Here is a 21467-nt window from a genome sequence, read left to right as displayed (position 1 = left end):
GATCCTGAATAGAAGGAAACTCATGAAAGCGAGTCTAATACTGCCTTACGAAAAAAAAATTTTCAAACAAAATGAGAAAAATTTATAGTAAAATGGAGAAGGGGAAAACGATGCAAGGCAAACACACAGAAAGCAATAACTATAATCATAAATGTTTACTACAAAAAAAAAAATAAAATTTGAAGAAAAATACTCACACCGACACTTAAATTTCATTATCTTGACAACGAATCTCTGTTGCATTGGAAACCACGCCCAGTCTTGTGCCTCTTCTGCTGCAGGTTTGCTTAATCCAACAAAAGTGGTGAAATCGCAGCCCGAAATTTTTTGTCCTTCCTGGGGAGATGAAATTTGGAGCCGCAGCCGCGGACTTTCCATCTTCCTCCAGTAAGGACCAAGAACGTTACACTCCAGTTTCATTTCCCAAGTTAAACAGTCAACCTAAAGAATTCAGCCGGGTTTAAAATGATCCGAGAGAGGGACAAGAGGGGAAAATAATCCTGGGATTTAAAACCCGGGTTTGCTAATCTTTCAAATTTAGTTAACGAGACCTAATGAAGAGTACTGCCCCTTTTTTAAATTCCTACAAAACCCAATTCATTAAAATTATAAAAATTTAGGAAATTAAAGGAAGCAATACTTTACCCCCCCCCTCCCCCATCGCTCTAAACATATCTGAAGGGGCTCTCAATGTTTCATCAAAAAAAATTACATGAACATGTTTTTTCCTTTTTTTTAAAATATTTCCATATTTTCTTGTCTGTATTTTTAAACATTTTCCCATTATCGAAAAATTAAGGTTATTTTTGATCCTTGATAGTACATACGCAATATCAGCTATTACAACTTTTCTATAGTCACGAAAGGGGGTTTTTATACCTTGCAAGCGGGCCCTCAAACATGTAATACATCATCCCAACAGTCTTCAAACGCAAAGGTTATAGAAAATATTAGTAAGTGTCAAGTGTCCAAAACCCTGAAAATATTTTTGGGCAAACCCCCCGTTGAAATGTGCCCCCCAGAGAAGAGCAGCCACCCGAAGCGATCCAGATGATTCCTTTTAAATTAAAATTGATATAAAAATTTAAATCACAAAACTGGGAAAAAACCATTATTTAACTTTGTGATAGATGTATGGTTGTTTAAATTTGCAACATATCAACGTGTTTACTTAAGGAATGGCACGGGCTCCTGTTAAACGCCAATTACAAAAATTAATCCTCAGGTTTTTCTAAGGGGCCGGGAAAAAAATTGTCTGCCCAAGGGCCATACTGGCAACTCCCCTGCAAACCCGATACAGGTAAATTCATATTTTCGCCGAGAACTAACAGACACTAAGGATCAGAGGAAAGTAAACAAATAGGAGAAAAGTAAACAAATAGGGAAAATGCCGCATTACTTCACAGGGTTAGACGTAATACGGATTGAAAAGGGGGAAATTCCCACTAAAAAGCAAAATTTTATAAGCTTCCCCCTTGCGTTCGATAAAACTGCAATGTGCATTGAGCCCTAGGAAATGACACCTTGGGTATGGAGAACATATGGATGAAAATTGGCAATTATTAGGGGTTTTTCGGGCCTCCGCCTGCCTTTTAAACCCTACACTTGCATTTGCCAAGTTAAATCAATTTTGTTTTTTTAACCTGCATTTGTTTGGATTACGATGGCTGACACGACCAAGACGTTAAACCCAGACCTATTGCGCACTGGGTTTTTGGCCCTTTTTGGGGAAACGTTTGCTATTCCTTTTAAAATAACCTGAAATTTGTATTGATAAAAAACTTGCTAAGAAAGAAACACCCATACATTAAAAATAAAAATCACTGGTAAGAGTTACTGTTGTAATATTCCACAAAAGAAAATTTTTTAGATGGGAAACTCTAACTTCCCTTTTACGTGTTCAATCCCACTGGGTAAAAGAGAAATTCTGGGGAGATTCCACTCTCCTCTGTGCAACACCCTGGTACCCCCGCCAGGTTTCCACTCCTCGCTCTGTTAATTTTTTTTTTTTTTTAATTTCAAAAAATTTTTAACTTTTCCAAAGAAATCATAAAACTATGAGTACGGAACAGAACGCCCCCCTGCGGGGACAGAGCGGGGCTCCGGGGACACGCCAGCTTTCTCCACCTCCCTCACTGGGTTCACACAAGACCGCTTGTTTTAGAAAAAAACACGATTCCGTTTTCAAGGAACTTTCTGAGTGGTCATCTGAAGCAACAGGACCATTTTACCATGGGATCAGATTTTTTGGGGTCGATTTCATTTCAAAATCAAATCCCTTGGGTTAAAAGCTTACAGGGTTCCTCTTTTTGAATGTTGGTTTCCCCCTGGGATTACACAAACATGTTGACTCGACTAATTCATATGAAATGCACACTTTGGGCGCACCCACCATAAAATGGAATGGTTAATTATTTAGAGATTCCTGGGAAACTACATAGTAGACTAAAGTTGTTCATTTACCCCAATGCGGAAAAGGTTCAGCATACTGGGGTTTTGGGTCACTTATTTTTTTTGTGCTATGAAAGGATGATGACAAGCATAATTTCTATAAAATGCTGTAATATTAAGCAAAGGGGTTTTACCCAACATAAACCTAGATGGCACCACTTTCTAATAGCCCCTAGGGAAAAAGAGACCTTGAATGGGACCCCTCCACAGTCCTATTGCAAGGAGGGGAGCGATGGGACACGCAAATTTTCCGACCTCTTGCTCTAAAGTACCGCAGTGAAAAGTGCAAGAAAAATGTAATACTGTGCATGGGTTTTATTTGCCCCCCCTTCTAAAAAGTGCCCCTGTGGCGAAGGGGGGCCCTTACTCTGGCACTCATATAAGCATAAGTATCCTTCAAACCCTTCCTACATCTCCAGTATCTTCATGGTGGATGGTTCGTATTTTTGTTTATGGGGAAATACATGAAACGAAAAATAATACTTTTTCACACGAGTATAAAAAAATGGCTGATTATGGGGCCTCTACTTTAATTTTTTGCAAAAAGCAGCATTGAAAGCCCGTCATAGACAAAAAAAACTCTCATTCAACAAAACAAAAATGGCTCTCTTGATTGGGTGAAGAGTAGGAAAAGTCAAAGGATGTTCCCGTGAACCCTTCGTCGAAATAAAACCCTCCTGAGACTAGGGAAGCAAAAACTATCCCCCATCCGCATGGTAACCACCACCTTCGCAAGAAACCCCAAACCAAGACCCAATCTGATTAACTATGGGGTTAAAACCCATAACGAGGCAATGAAATTTTTTAATAAGAATTCACCCTTATTATTTTATTCTGGTTTTTTCATTTTCTGGCTATTCTGCCTGGTCAGAACTAGCACAGGGGAAAGGGTTGTAATGTAAAACCCCAAATTGGAGGTGATCCTAAGGGGCCAAGCTGAAAATTGAACCAAAGCTTTGAAAACAAATAGAAGAAACATTTCTTTATTTAGATTATGTTCACTAAAACAAGGGATTACAGTATTTAAAACGGCCCTTCAAATTTCATTTTTAAAAACCTTTTGAGATGGATGGAGTCGTAAACCCTGAGGAGGGCAAGCCTCCATCTTCAACAATCCCTGATATGGTCACCCGGGAAAGGGGGTTCATAGGGATGCCCAAATTTCTTCTCAGCATTCCGCTTTGACCTCTAAAGTACGGGTATACTGTGAAAGTGATTTGGGGGCATCTAAGCAAACTGTATGATACCTTTGACCTTTGGATCTTGAACCCCTTAAAATTAAAGATTCACCTTTCTTACCACAGATACTTTCATCATCACTGGTCACCCAAAAAAGGGAAAAGCCACAAAAAAAAAGGGAAATTTTCCCATATAACCAAGACCCGGGGACTGCCTGCTAACGAAACCTATAGCACAAACTGAAATCCCTTATTGCCCCTAGAAATCTTCAAACATTTTTTCATCAAAATAAAAAAGTTTTTTTGGCTAACCCCTTTAAAAAATTTTGAAAAGTATGCCCAAAGGGTAATTTTCAAAAAATACATCATAGCAAAGGGTGAAAAACACAAATTAAATTTTAAACCGATTTGCTTTCCAGCGTTACTTACTACAAATGCGTGTAATGTCCCAACACGAAATAATAAAAAAAAAAAATCACGTCTACAGTATGAAACTAAAAGGGCATATTTTATATTTCAAAAGGAACACGCGAAGTTTAAACAGTAATGGTAATCAAACAATGTAACTTAAACCCTTTTAAATTATGATCTGTACAGTAAGTAAAATTTTTATATTGATAAAAAAAGTTTTTTTAGCATCTTCAGAAAACAAGAATCCCCCCTTAAATTAAAAATAAGGGGCAATTTTTTAAAAGGGCATTTATTTGAGAAAAGAAATTCAACAACAGTTTAATTTTGGGGTAACCAGACATATGGCCAATAAAGCGTTACAGATTTGCTGTGGTCCAAGTTTCCCAAAAAAATATTGGTATTAGTATTTAATGTGGTGTTCCATGCAATTGTTTCAAAATATTTTTTTCCCTTTAGAATTGGGAATTCCAAGACGAACAAAATTTGCCAATTTTCTGAAGATATAGATTTCTGAAAAAATCGACTACTAGGGTCCCTAAAATTTGTCCTTTCAAGACAACCTCCACATGAAGGCGGGCCCCGCCCTTTCCTACTAAGACTGTCAGGCCTGATGAAAAAGTGGCAATAAAAGCTAATACATTAATAATAATCTACAAGAAGCACCCACTGGTTTGAAAAAACTAAAAGGCTTGGTACAATAAAAATCTTAGAATTCGAGACACATCAAAAATCGGCTGCCCCAGCGAAGGGAATTTTTAAATTCAAAGCACTATACCCTTCACTGAGGACTTGTTTTCACATCATCACAGGGTTCCGGATCAGAAAGGGGGTTTTTCTTCTTATACTACTTCACAGATTAGCAAACACTTCTGTATCCCCTGGTCCCAAAAAAATCTTCTAAAAAACCCCCCCCTCTTCCGAGTCCCCAAAAAGGGGGCACACAGCTTGTTTTTTTTTTTCTAGCGTTTTCTAATGCACAAATGGGAGCCCCTACTTCAGAGACCTTTGTGACTGTCTCAGGGAACAAGGAAACTATCTATTGAAGCGGGTACCTTGGGTGGAACAAAGTTGTTCCATTTCCCCTGATGGACACCATTCCCAAACATCTGTATCAGTGCCCCCAAACCAAGGGAGAGCATTTTTTGTACCTTTTTTCATCCACTCTTAAAAAAAAGTCCCGTACCACCCGCCCACAAAATTCTACACGCACACCCAAACACTCCCTCTTCCACCCGAACACTCGCACGCCAAAACCCATGACCCAAAAAATCCTTAGTTATTTCCTTACCCCTTCTCCCCGCCCAAAACCCAAATTAACACTTTTTAATAAATACATACCTTTAACACAAGTAGCAATGTCGGGATCCACCAAGAGTCAGGATGGAGCCAAGGCGGGTAGGCAGACCTTCCCTTATATCACCCACCAAGAAGCCCCCCGCCCGGGGTTCCACATTCAGGGTCATGATTTGCCACCCCGCCCTCGCCCCCTGAAAGATATTAGGGTTCCAAAGCGCCGGACGTTGCGAAAAAAGTATTTAGTTTTTTTCATAAAATTTTCACTTTTTAAGACGTTAAAAACCCTCCCCTCCAATTCACCACTCGCTTCGTAAAGCCCCTTTGGTATCCGAATCAGGCAAGGCAACGGGGGAAAAGAGTGGGCGGATGAGTGATATTTTGGGTGACTGGCATTTCTTCTCCTCCACTCGCATCTTGTCCCTTTTTTTCGCGTTTTTTTGCCCGCTGCGGGGACATTCGTTACTCGGGTAAAGCCAATGTTATGTTTGAAAAATTCGGGGGAATTTTCAACCTTAGCGTTTCTTCTTTTAAAAGAAATCTGTCTTTGGAACGGGGATCATGCATCCCCCCCCCCCCCCCCCTCCCTCACCCTTTATTTCGGGTGAGGGAGTAGCGGGCGAAAGGTAGAAGCGGGACTTCGGGGTTTTGGGTGAAGAAAAGATTGAACTGGGGGGGAAATTGTCTTTTTCCTTCAAAATAACTAAAAACATTTTTATAACTCCATGCTAGCTTAAAATAACGAAGAAAATTCACATTCGAAAAACAAAAAATTTGAATAAGCAGTATTTACACCTGATATTCGAAAAATAATAATCAGGTGAAAAAAATAGAACGTAAAAAAAAAAAATACAGAAATGAATTTAAACCCCCCACCCCCTGCGACGGGCATGGTTAGGGTGCGGCCGTCAATTTGGGTTCGCGCACTACCAGGAGGCCAGGTGCTGTCGCATGTATTCGTCATGATAAACTTGCTGCGCTGCGCAGCTGAAGATTGTCCAAGTATATGACCGGTTTGTCCAAAAATTGATGGACCCAACTTGAAGGTATGGGAGCCACTCCCTGTTGAACAATATAAATGTTAGATTGTTTATTTTTTTTAATTCTTCTGATAATTTCATCAGTGTTGAAAACGCCCCAAACCTTCTTTAAGACTGTAATTCCAAAAAAAGGGTTGGAAACACATTTTTATCCCTAAATAAGAAATTTCTATTCTTTAGCAAAAGGCTTTCATTAACCAAGGACCATATATACTAAAAATTTTAAAATTTTCTACTAATTGCGGAACAAAATCAACCATGACTCATAACACCTTCTTTTCGTTTGCACATACACACGCACACACATATACATCACTTTCACACGCAACACACATGTATACCTCACTTTCCACGCACACACATGTAACATCACTTACACACGCACACACTAACATCACTTACACACGCCACACAGAAAAACATCACTACACACCACACACATTTTACACCCCTTACAAACCACCACATTATAACATCCCTTTCACACGCACACACAGAACATCACTTACAAAACGCACACCATGTATACCTCACTTACACACGCACACCTTTTATACATCACTTACACACGCACACACATGTATACATCACTTTTCAAACGCACACACATGTAAACACACTTCACACCACACACATGTATACCTCACTTACACACGCACCCCACATGTAAACTCACTTCCCCACGCACACACATGTATACATCACTAAAACAAACCCCACACATTAACATACTTACACACGCGCACACAGTATACATCAAATTACACACGCGCACAACCCTGTAACATTACATACACCCCCCCACACACATGTATACATCACATACACACCCACACACATGTATACATCACCTACACACGACACACATGTATACATCACATACACACGCACACACATGTAAACATCACATAAAACACGCACACACAGTATACATCACATAAAACACACACACCACACATGTAGACTCCATACACACCACCCACACACATGATAAAAACACATACACACACCACAGTATACATCAAATACACACACACACACACACACATGAAAACAACACATAAACACACAACCACAAACCGTATACCCTCACATACACACCACACGTAAACATCAATACACACACACACACACGATACATCATACAAAAACACACACATGTATACATCACTTACACACATGTAAAAAATCACAACACACACACTAAACATCCAAAACATACCACCCCATGTATCCCCACACACATACACACCACATGTATACATCACACACACACACACACACATGTAAACATCACTACACACACACACTTATACACACATACACACACACACATTATACACACATACACACACACACCGTATACATCACAACACACAACCCTGATACATCACATACACACACACAATTTTTACTCACATACACACACACAATGTATACATCACATACAAAAACACAATGAATACATCACAAACAAACACCCATGTATACCTCACATCACACACACAATTAAAAAACACATCACACCCCACACACATGTATCCCTCAAAATCACACACACACCATGTATACATCACATCACACACACACACAGGGTTTTCATCACCTCACCACACACACACGTTACATCACACACACAACCACAAACCCCGCGCGCGCGCAAAACATAGTAACCTAACATACCAATTGGTATGCCATACCTATGTCCAACAATATCGGTGCACACACTGGCGACTAAGGCAGCATGACTCTGGTCCAACGTCGGGCAGAACGGCAGCCACTGCTCCATCGCCCCACTTTTTTTTTTCGAAAGCCCCTTTTCCTTTATTATGAAGTGTCCTGAAATTTTAATCTAGTTTGTTAACAAGGTTAAAAACGAAGGTGATTCATTCATTACCATTTACAAATTTGGGCCCCATGAATTCGATATTTCCGAAAAAGAATTTTATAAAAGGGGATTCAGATTTTTTCTTCAAATAAAAGTTAAAACTTGCCCTGAACCCAAAAACATCTCCAACCGGGTGACTTATATAAATATATATATTTTAATATTTATTTAGATTTAATTTTTATTGATATAGAATATTTATATATATATATTAGTATATATATATAAATATATATTTATAATATATTATATATATTTATTTAATAGAATATATATAATATACTAATATATATATATATATTATATTTATATATTAGTATAATTTATATATATATAATATATATATATTTATTTTATTATATAATATTTATTTATAATTTATAGATATATATAAGAGATTTATTTTATTTATATTATTATATCTATATATATTATATATAGATATATATAGATATAATATATATATATATATATATAAGATATATTATTTTTATATTTAATTATAAATATATATTATATTTTTATATTATATATTATTATATATATATAGATAATATGTTAATATTATTTTTATATATATAATATATATTATATATATTTAATATATTTATTTAGTATATTTTATATAGATAATTTTTATATTTATTTTTATATATTTATTTATGTTAAGTTTTTTTATATATAATTTATATATTGAAATAATATATATAGATTAAGAGATATATAGATATATATAATATAATTATATATCTTATAATATAATATAGATAGAGTATATATAGTTATATGTTATTTATGATATATATATAATATGATATATATATATTTTATAGTTATATATATATTAGATAGATTATAGAGTTTTATTTTTACTTATATATAGTAATATATTATAATTGTTCAATATAGTTTGAGTTAGATATATAATTTATGTATATATATAGTTAATAGATATATATTTTATTATTTATATTAATATATATATATAATTTATATAGATAATTGATATTTAGAATATATATATATAATATAGATATAGAAGATATATATATTTATAGAATATATATATAGATATATATTTATATTTATAGTATAGTAGATATATAGAATTATATATATATTTAATTTATATTTATATTATTATAATAGTTATTTTGTGAAGATATATTTATATATATATATTATTATATATATATATAATTTTTAGTTATATATATATTGAGTTTTTTTATATATATATATAATATTATTGATTATTTAATATTATATATATAAGATATTATTAGATATATATAATTTGTATATATATAAGATATATCTATTATATTATATATAATATATATATTTATTATAATATAGTTATAGATTAATATATATAGATATGTATAATATATATATATTGTTAATTTATATATATATATAATATTGTTGATATATTTTATATATATATATATTAATGATATATTATTATGAATTTATATAGAGATTTAAATAATATATATAATATATAATTTTATTTATTTTTTATATAGTTATATAAATAATATATAATATATATATTTAATATATATTTTATTTATTATAATATATAATATATATAGTAAAATATAATATATAGTTTTCAGTTATAATATATATATATAAATCTTTATATATATTTTATATAAATACTATAATATATATATATATAATATATATTATTATATTATTAGATTTTTTATATATATATATTATATATAATATATATTATGTATATTTAATATTTTATGATATTTTATAATATATATATTGTATATATATTATATATAATATTTATATATATAGAAGATATTAGATAGATATATATATAATATATATATTTTAATATTTGAATTTTTTTAGTAATATATCTATATATTTATATAATTATTTAAGATTTTAGATAATATATTAGATATATATATTATATATAAATAGTATATATAATATTTAATTTACTATATATATTATATAATAATTGATATATAATATATAAATTATATTTATAATATATAATTTATTTTATATATAATAGATATATTTAATTTATAAGATATATATTAAATATAATATTATATATTGATATTATATTTATTATATATGTTTATATATATATATAATATATAATATTTTATAGATATATGTATATATATTTTGTATATATTTATATTTTTATGTATATATAGATTGTATAGATATTTAGGTTGAGATATATTATATGTATATTTATATATGTATTTTATATATATGTAATATATATAGGTATATATATATATATGTATATATATAATATATGGATATTATATATTATATATATGGATTTTTATTATATATAAATATTTTTATATAGATATAATATATATAGTATAGTATTTTTACATCTTTGTTTTATTTGATATTATTTTATATATTATATATTATATATTAAATTTGTTATATGTATTATATATTATATATATATAATATATTTTTTATATATCTTATATTATATATATATATTAATATAATATATATTTTATATACATATATATTTACTTATTTATTTACTGAGTTTTATTCTATTTTTATATTTATATACATATTTATTTATATATTTGTATATATATTTGTATATATAGATATGTATTATATATTTAGATAGTTTTATGTTGATATATATATATATAGGTATATAGTTATAATATATATATTATGTATATATTATTTATATTATATGTATATATATTATATTTTTATATATGTATATATATTTTATATATATTTATATATATTGGTTTTATATATTGTGATATATATATATATTTTATATATATATTGTATATATAATAGATATTATATAATATTATATAAATCTCTATATGTATATAATTATATATTTATATGTATATATATATATAGTTGTTATGGTTATATATTTAAAATTATCGCTATATATTATATATATATATATATATATATAAGATGTTTAGATATATGTATATATATAGATATTATATGTATATATATGTCTATATATATATGGTAAGTTATATTTTGCTATATATATATATATATATGGATATATATATATACCTCTGTATATATATATAAATATATTTATAATATATGTAATCATATATAAATATGTATATTTATATATATATATGGTATATAATATATATATATATATACAATATATATGTTTTTATGTATATATATATGTAGTATATATTTATGATTGGATTATGGTTATATTATATATAGATATTATGTATATGTATATGTATATATATATATTGTTGTAGATGTATATGTTTTTGTATGTATATATATATATATATATTGTGTATATATATATTATATATAAACCATATATATGTATTATATATAGTATATTATATATATATATGGCTATTATAAATTTATATATATGTATATATTATATATCGTTTTAAAGTATATAATATATATAAAAGTATATGATATATATATATAAAATAATTGGTTATTTATAGTGAGACGATATATTATATATATATATATATATATATATATGTATATATAATATATATATATATATATATATATATATATATATATATATATATATATGTATATATATGTATATATATATATATATATATATATATATATATATATATATATATATATATATATATATATATTGTGTGTGTGTGTATATATATCATGACGTCACGGTCCCGTCACCCAGCGGGAAGACTCGAGAAAATTTATGACGGGACATTCAAGTCACCCGGTTGGAAGATGTTCTTGGGTTCATGCAAATGTGTTAACTTTTATTATGAAGATAAAATCTCGAATCCCCTTATATATAACTTCTTTTTCGGAAATAATCGGAATTCATGGGGCCAATTTGTAAATGGTAATGAATGCAATCACCTTCGAATACACCCTTGTTAACACAACTATGCATTAATAATTTCCAGGACACATTCATAATAAAAGGAAAGGGCTTTCTGCAAGTGAGGGCGATGGAGCAGTGGCTGCCGTTCTGCCCGACGTTGGACCAGAGTCATGCTGCCTTAGTCGCCAGTGTGTGCACCGATATTGTTGGACATAGGTATGGCATACCAATTGTGTATGTATATGTATACATATGTATTACGCGCGCGCGCGCGTGTGGGTGTGTGTGTGATGTATTACGTGTGTGTGTGTGTGATGTGATGTATACATGTGTGTGTGTGTGATGTGATGTATACATGTGTGTGTGTGTGATGTGATGTATACATGTGTGTGTGATGTGATGTATACATGTGTGTGTGTATGTGATGTATACATGTGGGCGCGCCGGCCGCCGAGTCACGGGGCGGGAAACGGAGAGGGAGGAACGGGGAAATGTGACTGCCGAATGTATACATGTCGTGTGTGTGATGTGATGTATACATGCTGCTGTGTATGCGAGATGTATACACGATTGTGGAGAGAGGACGGAGGGGAACAGGAAAAAAAGCCGGACAGGTGGCCCGAGGGGAATTCACCCCCGATGTGTGTGTATGTGATGTATACATTGTGTGTGTGTATGTGATGTATACATGTGTGTGTGTGTATGTGATGTATACAAGTGTGTGTGTGTATGTGATGTATACATGTGTGTGTGTATGTGATTGTCTACAAACGTGACTCGCGGACAACGGGACACCCCCGAACGATGTCGTGTCTCCGCGTATGTGATGTATACATGTGTGGCGCGCTCGTGCGAGTTGGTATGTGATGTATACATGTGTGTGTGTGTATGTGATGTATACATGTGTGTGTGTGTATGTGATGTATACATGTGTGTGTGTGTGTGTGTGATGTATACATGTGTGTGTGTGTGTGTGATGTATACATGTGTGTGTGTGTATGTGTGTGATGTATACATGTGTGTGTGTGTATGTGATGTATACATGTGTGTATGTGATGTATACATGTGTGTGTGTGTATGTGATGTATACGTGTGTGTGTGTGTGTATGTGATGTATACGTGTGTGTGTGTATGTGATGTATACATGTGTGTGTGTGTGTGTGTGTATGTGATGTATACATGTGTGTGTGTGTGTATGTGATGTATACATGTGTGTGTGTGTGTGTGTGTGTGTGTGTATGTGATGTATACATGTGTGTGTGTGTATGTGATGTATACATGTGTGTGTGTGTGTGTGTATGTGATGTATACATGTGTGTGTGTGTGTGTGTATGTGATGTATACATGTGTGTGCGTGTGTATGTGATGTATACATGTGTGTGCGTGTGTATGTGATGTATACATGTGTGTGCGTGTGTATGTGATGTATACATGTGTGTGCGTGTGTATGTGATGTATACATGTGTGTGCGTGTGTATGTGATGTATACATGTGTGCGCGTGTGTAAGTGATGTATACATGTGTGCGCGTGTGTATGTGGTATAATGTGTGCGGTGTGTAAGTGATGTCTACCTGTTGTGCGGTGTGTAAGTGTGTATACATTGGGCGGTTGTGTAAGTGATGCGCTACATGTGTGAGGTTGGAAGAGTGATGTATACATGTGTGCGCGTGTGTAAGTGATGTATACATGTGTGCGCGTGTGTAAGTGATGTATACATGTGTGTGCGTGTGTAAGTGATGTATACATGTGTGTGCGTGTGTAAGTGATGTATACATGTGTGTGCGTGTGTAAGTGATGTATACATGTGTGTGCGTGTGTAAGTGATGTATACATGTGTGTGCGTGTGTAAGTGATGTATACATGTGTGTGCGTGTGTAAGTGATGTATACATGTGTGTGCGTGTGTAAGTGATGTATACATGTGTGTGCGTGTGTAAGTGATGTATACATGTGTGTGCGTGTGTAAGTGATGTATACATGTGTGTGCGTGTGTAAGTGATGTATACATGTGTGTGCGTGTGTAAGTGATGTATACATGTGTGTGCGTGTGTAAGTGATGTATACATGTGTGTGCGTGTGTAAGTGATGTATACATGTGTGTGCGTGTGTAAGTGATGTATACATGTGTGTGCGTGTGTATGTAGCCAAACGTAAATGAAGCGTATACTGAAAGTCATGTTGATTTTGTTCCGCAATTAGTAGAAATTTTATAATTTTTAGTATATATGGTCCTTAGGTTTAATGAATGACCATCTTGCTAGAAGATAGAAATTTCTTATTTAGCATAATGTGTGTTTCCAACCAATTATTTGGAACTTTACAGTCTTAAAGAAGGCTAAGACGCTTATCAACACTGATGAAATTATCCAGAAAGAATATAAAAAACATAAACAAATCTAACATTTATATTGTTCCCAACAGCAGTGGCTCCCATACCTTCAAGTTGGAATCCATCCAAATTTCGGACAAACCGAGATCATATACTTGGACAAAACTTTCAGCTAGCAGCAGCAGCAAGTTTATCATGACGAATACATGCGACAGCAACCTTGGCCTCCTGGCTATGTGCGCAGAACCTAAATGTGAAGGCCAGCACCCTAACCATGCCCGTCGCAGGAGGGATGGGTTCAACTTCATTTCTGGTATTTTTTTTTTTTACGTTCTATTTTTTTCACCTGATTAATATATTTTTTCGACTCATCAGTTGTAGTACTGCTTATTCTATATTCTTTGTTTTGCGAATGTGAATTTTCTTCCGTTATTTTAAGCTAGCATGGAGTTATAAGAATGTTTTATAGTTATTATGAAGGAAATGACAATTCCCTCCCAAGTTCACATCTTTGCTTCACCAATACGCGAAGTCCCGCTTCTACTTTCGCCAGCTACTCCCTCACCCTGAAATAACAGCTGAGGAGAGGGGGGGTGGGGGATGCATGATCACGTTCCAATGACAGATTTCTTAACGAAGAAACTGCTAAGGTTGAACATCCACGCATTTGTCAAACAATTACATTAGGCTTTACCCGAGTAACAGAAATGTCCATTCACGCAGGGCAGAAACGCGAAAGAGGGACACAGATAGCGAGTGGAGGAGAAGAAACTGCCATGTCACTCCAAAGTATCACATCATCCGCCACACTCCTTCCTGTTTGCATTGCCATGATTCGGATACTAAAGTTGGAGCTTGACGAAGCTGAGTGGTGAACTTGGAAGGGGATGGGTTTGTACACGTCATTAAGAAGTGCATATTCATTAACTAACTAAATACTTTTGCAGCACCGTCCGGGCGCTTGGTCAACTCAAAATCCTTTCATGGTTTGGGCAGTAGGGCAGGGCTGGCAAATAACATGACCAGCATGAATGTGGAACCCGAGACGTGGGGCTTCTTGGTGGTGATATTAAGGGAAGGTCTGCCTACCTGCCTTGGCTCCATCCTTGACTCTTGGTGGATCCTGACATCTGCTACTTGTGTTAAAGAGTATGTATTTATTAAATAAGTGTTAATTTCGGTTGGGCGAGGGTAGAAGGGTTAAGGGCACATAACTAAGGAGTTTTGGTCATAGGTTTAGGCGTGACGAGTGTTCGTGTGGAAGAGGGAGTGATTGTGTGCGTGTTCAGAATTTTGTGGGCTGGTGGTACGGGACATTCTTTTAAGAGTGGATGCAAATAAGGATACTAAAATGCTCTCCCTTGGATTGAGGGGCAACCTTGATACAGACTGCTGGAAAGGTGTCCATCATGGGAAATGGAACAACTTTGATTCACATCAAGGTACCCGCTTCCATAGATAGATTCCTTGTTACCCTGAGACAGTCACAAAGGGTCTCTGAACGTATGAGCTCCCATTTGCTGCATTAGGAAACGCTAGAAAAAAAAAAACAAGCTTGTGTGACCCCCTTAGACTCGGAAGAGGATGGGGGTTTAGAAGATTTCTTTGACCATGGGATCACAGGAAGCTGTGAAGTAGTATAAAGAAGACAAACCCGTCTGATCACTGAGAATCCTGTGAATGATGGTTGCAATCAAGTCCTCAGTGAAAGGGTATAGTGCTTTGAATTTCAAATTACCTTCGCTGTGTCAGCCGAGTTTTGATGTGATCTCGAATTCTAAGATTTTTATTGTACCAAGCCATAGTATTTCAAACCAGCTGGGTGCTTCTTGTAGCATCATAATTAGTTAATGTATTAGCTCATTTATTGCCACTCTTTCATCCAGGCCTGACAGCTCTTAGTAGGAAAGTGCGAGACAGCCTTTCCATGTGGAGGTTGTCATTAGAACAGGACAAATTTTAGGAGACCCTAGTATGTCAGATTTTCTTTCAGATAATCTAATAATCTTTCAGATAATCTGGCAAATATTGTTCGATCTTGGAATTACTAATACTATAGGGAATATAATACTTTGCACAATTTGCATGGAATACACATACATTTAAATACTAAATACACAATATATGTCTTGGACTTGGACCACAGCAAAATCTGTAACAGCCTTTATTGGCCATCATGTTCATGGTTAACCACAAATTATCTGTTGTAGAATTTTCTTTTCTCAAATAACTGCTTTAACAAATTGCCGCTTATTTTTAATTTAAGGGGGGATATTCTTAGTTTCTGAAGTGCTATAAATCTTTTATTATCAATATAAAACTTTTTACTTACTGATACAAGATCATAATTAAAGGTTCAAGTTTACATTGTTTGAATTACCATTACTTGTTTAAACTTCGATCAGTGTTCCATATGAAATATCAACTATGCCATTTTAGTCTCATACTGTAGACGTGATTTTTTTTCTAGTTATTTCGTGGTGACATTACACGCATTTGTAGTAAGTAACCGCTGGAAAGCAAAATCGTGAAAGTTGAATTTCGTCGTTTTTCACCTTTAGCTATGATGTATTTTGTGAAAATTACCTTGGGCATACTTTTCAAACTATAAGGGGTTTAGCCAAAAGCTTATTTTATATGATGCAGAAAATGTTTGAAGGATTTCTAGGGCTAATAAGGGCATTTCAGTTTGTGCTACTAGGTACGTTAGCAGAGCAGCTACAGATCTTGGTTATATGGAACAATTTCTTTTTTATTGTGGCATTACCTTTATGAGATGACCAGCTGATGATGAAAACGTATCTGTGGTAAGAAAGGTGAATCATGAATTTAAGTGTTCAAGATCCAACAGGTCAAAGGTATCATACATGTTTGCTAAGATGCCCACCTAAATCACTTTACACAGGTATCACCAGTACTTCTATGAGGTCAAAGCTGGAATGCTGAGAAGGAATTCGACATCCCCCTATGAACAGGTTTCCAGTGTGACTCATATCAGTATTGTTGAAGATGGAGAGCTTGCCCTCCTCAGGGTGACGACTCCATTCCATCTCAATAGGTTTGTAAAAGTGAAATTTGAGCCTGCTTCTAATTAACTTGTAATCATTGTCTAGTGAACACTAATCATAAAATAAAGAAATAGTTCTTCTATTTGTTTTCATAAGCTTTGGTTTCATTATTCAGCTCTGGTCCTTAGATCAGCCTCCTATTTGGGTTACATTACAACCCATCCCCTGTGCTAGTTCTGACCAGGCAGAACTAGCCAGAAAATGAGAACCAGAACTATAATAATAATGATGAAATCATATATTATAAATTTTCATTGCCCTCGTCATGGGTTATAACCCCAATAGTTAATCAGATTGTGGTCCTAGGTTGGGTCATGCGAGTGGTGGTTCACCCATTGCGGATGGGGGATAGATTTGCTTGCCTAGTCTGCAGGATGGCTTTTATTTCAGAACGAAGCGGCTTCACAGAACATACCTTGACTTTTCCTACTCTTTCAGCCAATCAAGTAGAGCCATTTTTGTTTTGTTGTAATGAGAGATTTTTTGTCATATGACAGGGTCTTTCAATGCTGCAGTTGACTAAAATTGAAGTAGAGGATCCATATCAGCTCATTTTCTTTATACTCTGTGTGATAAAGTATATATTTTTCGTGTTCATGTACTCTCATAAACGAATACGAACCATCCACCATGAAGATAACATGGAGATGTAGGAAAGATGAAGGATACTTATGCTTATGACTGAGTGCCAGAGTAAGGGGCATCCCTTCTGGCACAGGGGCACATTAAGAAGAGGAGGGCGACTCAAACCATGCACAGTATCTACATTCTACTTGCACATCCTTCATCTGCGGTACTTTAGAGCAAGAGGTCGGCAACTTGCTGTGTGCCATCGCTCTCTCCTTGCAAATAGGACTGTGGATGGGTGCCATTCAAGGCTCTCTCTTCTCCTAGTGCTATTAGAAAGTGGTGCCATCTAGGTTTGGATGTTAGGTGAAACCCATTTTGCTTAATATTACAGCAGTTATAGTAATTATGACTTGTCATCACTCCTTACTCATAGCACAATAAAATAAGTGATCCAAAATCACAGTATGTCATGACACCCTGTCCGCAATGGGTTAACACTGAACAACTTTAGTCTCACTATGTAGCTTCCATGAATCTCTAAATAATTAACCCATTACCATTTTAATAGGTGGGTGCGACCAATGTGTGCAGTTCATAATGAATTAGTCGAGATCAACACTGATTGTGTAATAGCAGGCTGGACCAACATTCAGGAAGAGAGAACCTGTAAGCTCTAAACCAAGAATATGATATTGAAATAGATAACTCGAAGCATATCAAATCTGATCCCATTGGTAAATTGGTCCCTGTTGCCTTCAGATGACCATCTCCAGCAAGTATCCTTGCAAACGGAATCGTGCTCTTCTAAACACAATGACAGTGTCTTGTGTGTAACCAGTGATGAGGTGGAGAAAAGCTGCGCAAGTGTCCCCGGAGCTCCGCTCATGTGCCGCAGGTCTGGACGTTTCTGTTCCGTACTCTATAGTTTTATGAATTTCTATTGGAAAAGTTAAATAATTTGACAATTAATTAAAAAAAAAAAAAATTAACAGAGACGAGGAGTGGCACCTAGGCGGTGTATCACTGGGTGAATGCACAGAGGAGAGTGGAATCTTCACCAGAATTTCATCTTTTACCCAGTGGATTGAACATCGTGAAAGTAAGTTTAGAGATTTACCATCTAAATATATCATTTGTGGAATATATACTAACAGTAATCTCTTCCACTCAGTGATTTTTATTTTAATGTATGGGATGTTTCTTTCTTAGCAAGTTTTTTATCAAATACAAAATTTCAGGTTATACTAACAGGAATAGCAGCAGTTTCCCAAAAGGTCCAAAACCTAAGTGCGCATTAGGTACTTGTTCAACGGTACTTGGATCGTGTCAGTCCATCGTCAATCAATGCAATATGCAGGTAAAAAATCAAAATTGATTTAACTTGGCAAATGCAAGTGTAGGATATAGAGGCAGGTGAGAGGCCTGAAAACCAACATAATAATTGCCAATTGTCATCCATATGCTTCTCCATACCCAAGGTGTCATACCTCAGGGCTACCAATGCACATTTGCAGTGTGATCATGAACAGCAAGGCGATAGCTTATAATATTTAGCTTTGTAGTGAATTCCAACTTTTCAAATACCGTATTACGTCTAAGCCCATGTGAAGTAATGCGGCATTTTCTCCTATTTGTTTACTTTTCTCCTATTTGTTTACTTTCCTCTGATCCTTAGTGTCTGTTAGTTCTCCGAGAAAGATATGAAATGTACCTGTATCGTTTTGCAGGCGAGTTGCCAGTATGGCCGTTATGGGCAGCCAAATCTATTTTCCAGGACCCTTAAGAATAACCTGAGGATTAAATTCTGTAATTAAGGAGGTCAACAGGTAGCCTGTGCCATTCCTTAAGTATCACGTTTGATATGTTGCAAGTTTAAATCAACCATAACATCTATCACAATGTTAAAGTAATGATTTTTTTTCCGAGTTTTTGTGATTTAAACATTTTTTATATCAATTTTAATTTAAAAAGGAATCATCTCCGGGATATGCTTCAGAGGTGGCTGCTCTACTCTGGGGACACATTTCCAACGGGTGTTTGCCCGAGAATATTTTCAGTTTGGCAGCACTTGACACCTTACTAATATTATTCTCATAACCTTTGCGTTTGGAAGACTGTTGGCATGAATGTATTTACATGTTTGAGGGCATGCTTGCAAGGTATAAAATTCCCATTTCGTCGACTATAGAAAAGTTGTAATAGACTGATATTGCAGTATGTACTATCACCGGATCAAAACTAACCTTTATTTATCGATAATGAGAAGATGTTAACATACAAGACAAGAAAATATGGAATATTAAAAAAAAGGAAGAACATGTTCATGATAATTTTTTTTGTGCATGAGCATTGAGAGACGCTTCAGATATGTGAGAGCGATTGGAGGAAGTGGTGGTAAAGTATTTGCTTCCTTATAATTTCCTAAATATATGATAATTTTAATGACTTGTGGTTTTTGTAGGATAAAAAGGGTCAGTACCTCTTCATTAGGTCTCGTCAACTAAATTTTGAATGTATAGCAACCATGTTTAAGCTCCCAGGATTATTTTCCCCTCTTTGTCTCCCTCTCATCGGATCATTTTAAACCCTCGGCTGAAATTCTTCAGGTTGACTGTTTAGACTTGGAAGATGAAACTGGATGTGTAAAGTCTCTTGGTCCTTCACTGGAAGAGCAAGATGTGCAAAGTCCGCAGGCTGCGGCTTCAAATGCATCTCCCCAGGAAGGACAAAATCCTGCTGAGGCAGCGATTGCACAACTTATGTTAGGATTAGGCAAACCTGCAGCAGACGAGGCACAGACTGACGTGGTTTCCAATGCAACAGAGATTCGTTGTCAAGATAATGAATTTAAGTGTCGAGTGTGAGTATTTTTCTTCAATTTAGTTCTGTAGTTATCATTTATGATTAATTAGTTATTGCTTATCTGTGTGTTTGCCTTGCATCAGTTTCCGCTTCTCCATTTCTACTATAATTTTATCTCATTCTTGTATTGTATATTTTTTGTTCGTAAGGCAGTATTAGACTCGCTTTCATGAGTTTCCTTCTATTCAGGATCCCGGAATGTATCCAAGTGAGGAGAAGGTGTGACGGAACTCCTCAGTGTCGCGATCAATCGGACGAGCACCGCTGTTCTTGCCTCGACAGACTTCGCAGCGTAAAACCTCGTTTAGAGAACGATGGCTTTTACGACTGCTTTGACGGAAGCGACGAATCCGTCAGTAAGCGAACGTCGATAGGGCGAGATATTACTCTTACATCGTACCCTTTTTTAAGAAGCTACAGTATCGAGAATTTATAAACTCATCAAGTAGAGGCCTCAAGTTGAAGTATGGGGAAAATTAAATGAGCATATAATA

General features: G+C 34.5%; 1 protein-coding gene across 1 annotated transcript in view; it reads left to right on the top strand.

Annotated features, from left to right (window-relative positions):
- Positions 1-21467, top strand: part of LOC122244961 (uncharacterized) — a 70838-nt gene that overhangs the window by 41627 nt on the left and 7744 nt on the right. The window contains exons 2-11 of the mRNA XM_086536450.1: positions 12227-12360; positions 14566-14786; positions 15421-15622; positions 17379-17531; positions 18680-18777; positions 18871-19006; positions 19104-19210; positions 19350-19468; positions 20718-20971; positions 21163-21329. Of these exons, the coding sequence (XP_086392576.1) occupies positions 12227-12360; positions 14566-14786; positions 15421-15622; positions 17379-17531; positions 18680-18777; positions 18871-19006; positions 19104-19210; positions 19350-19468; positions 20718-20971; positions 21163-21329 (1591 nt within the window). The remainder of the gene's footprint in view (positions 1-12226; positions 12361-14565; positions 14787-15420; positions 15623-17378; positions 17532-18679; positions 18778-18870; positions 19007-19103; positions 19211-19349; positions 19469-20717; positions 20972-21162; positions 21330-21467) is intronic.

The sequence above is a fragment of the Penaeus japonicus genome, unplaced genomic scaffold, assembly GCF_977035675.1.
Source record: "Penaeus japonicus unplaced genomic scaffold, GWHDUDI00000001_assembly GWHDUDI00000004, whole genome shotgun sequence".
NCBI classification, from domain to species: domain Eukaryota; kingdom Metazoa; phylum Arthropoda; class Malacostraca; order Decapoda; family Penaeidae; genus Penaeus; species Penaeus japonicus.
Note: the sequence above shows the minus strand (reverse complement) of the source record. Positions and strands in the feature narration are given on the sequence as shown.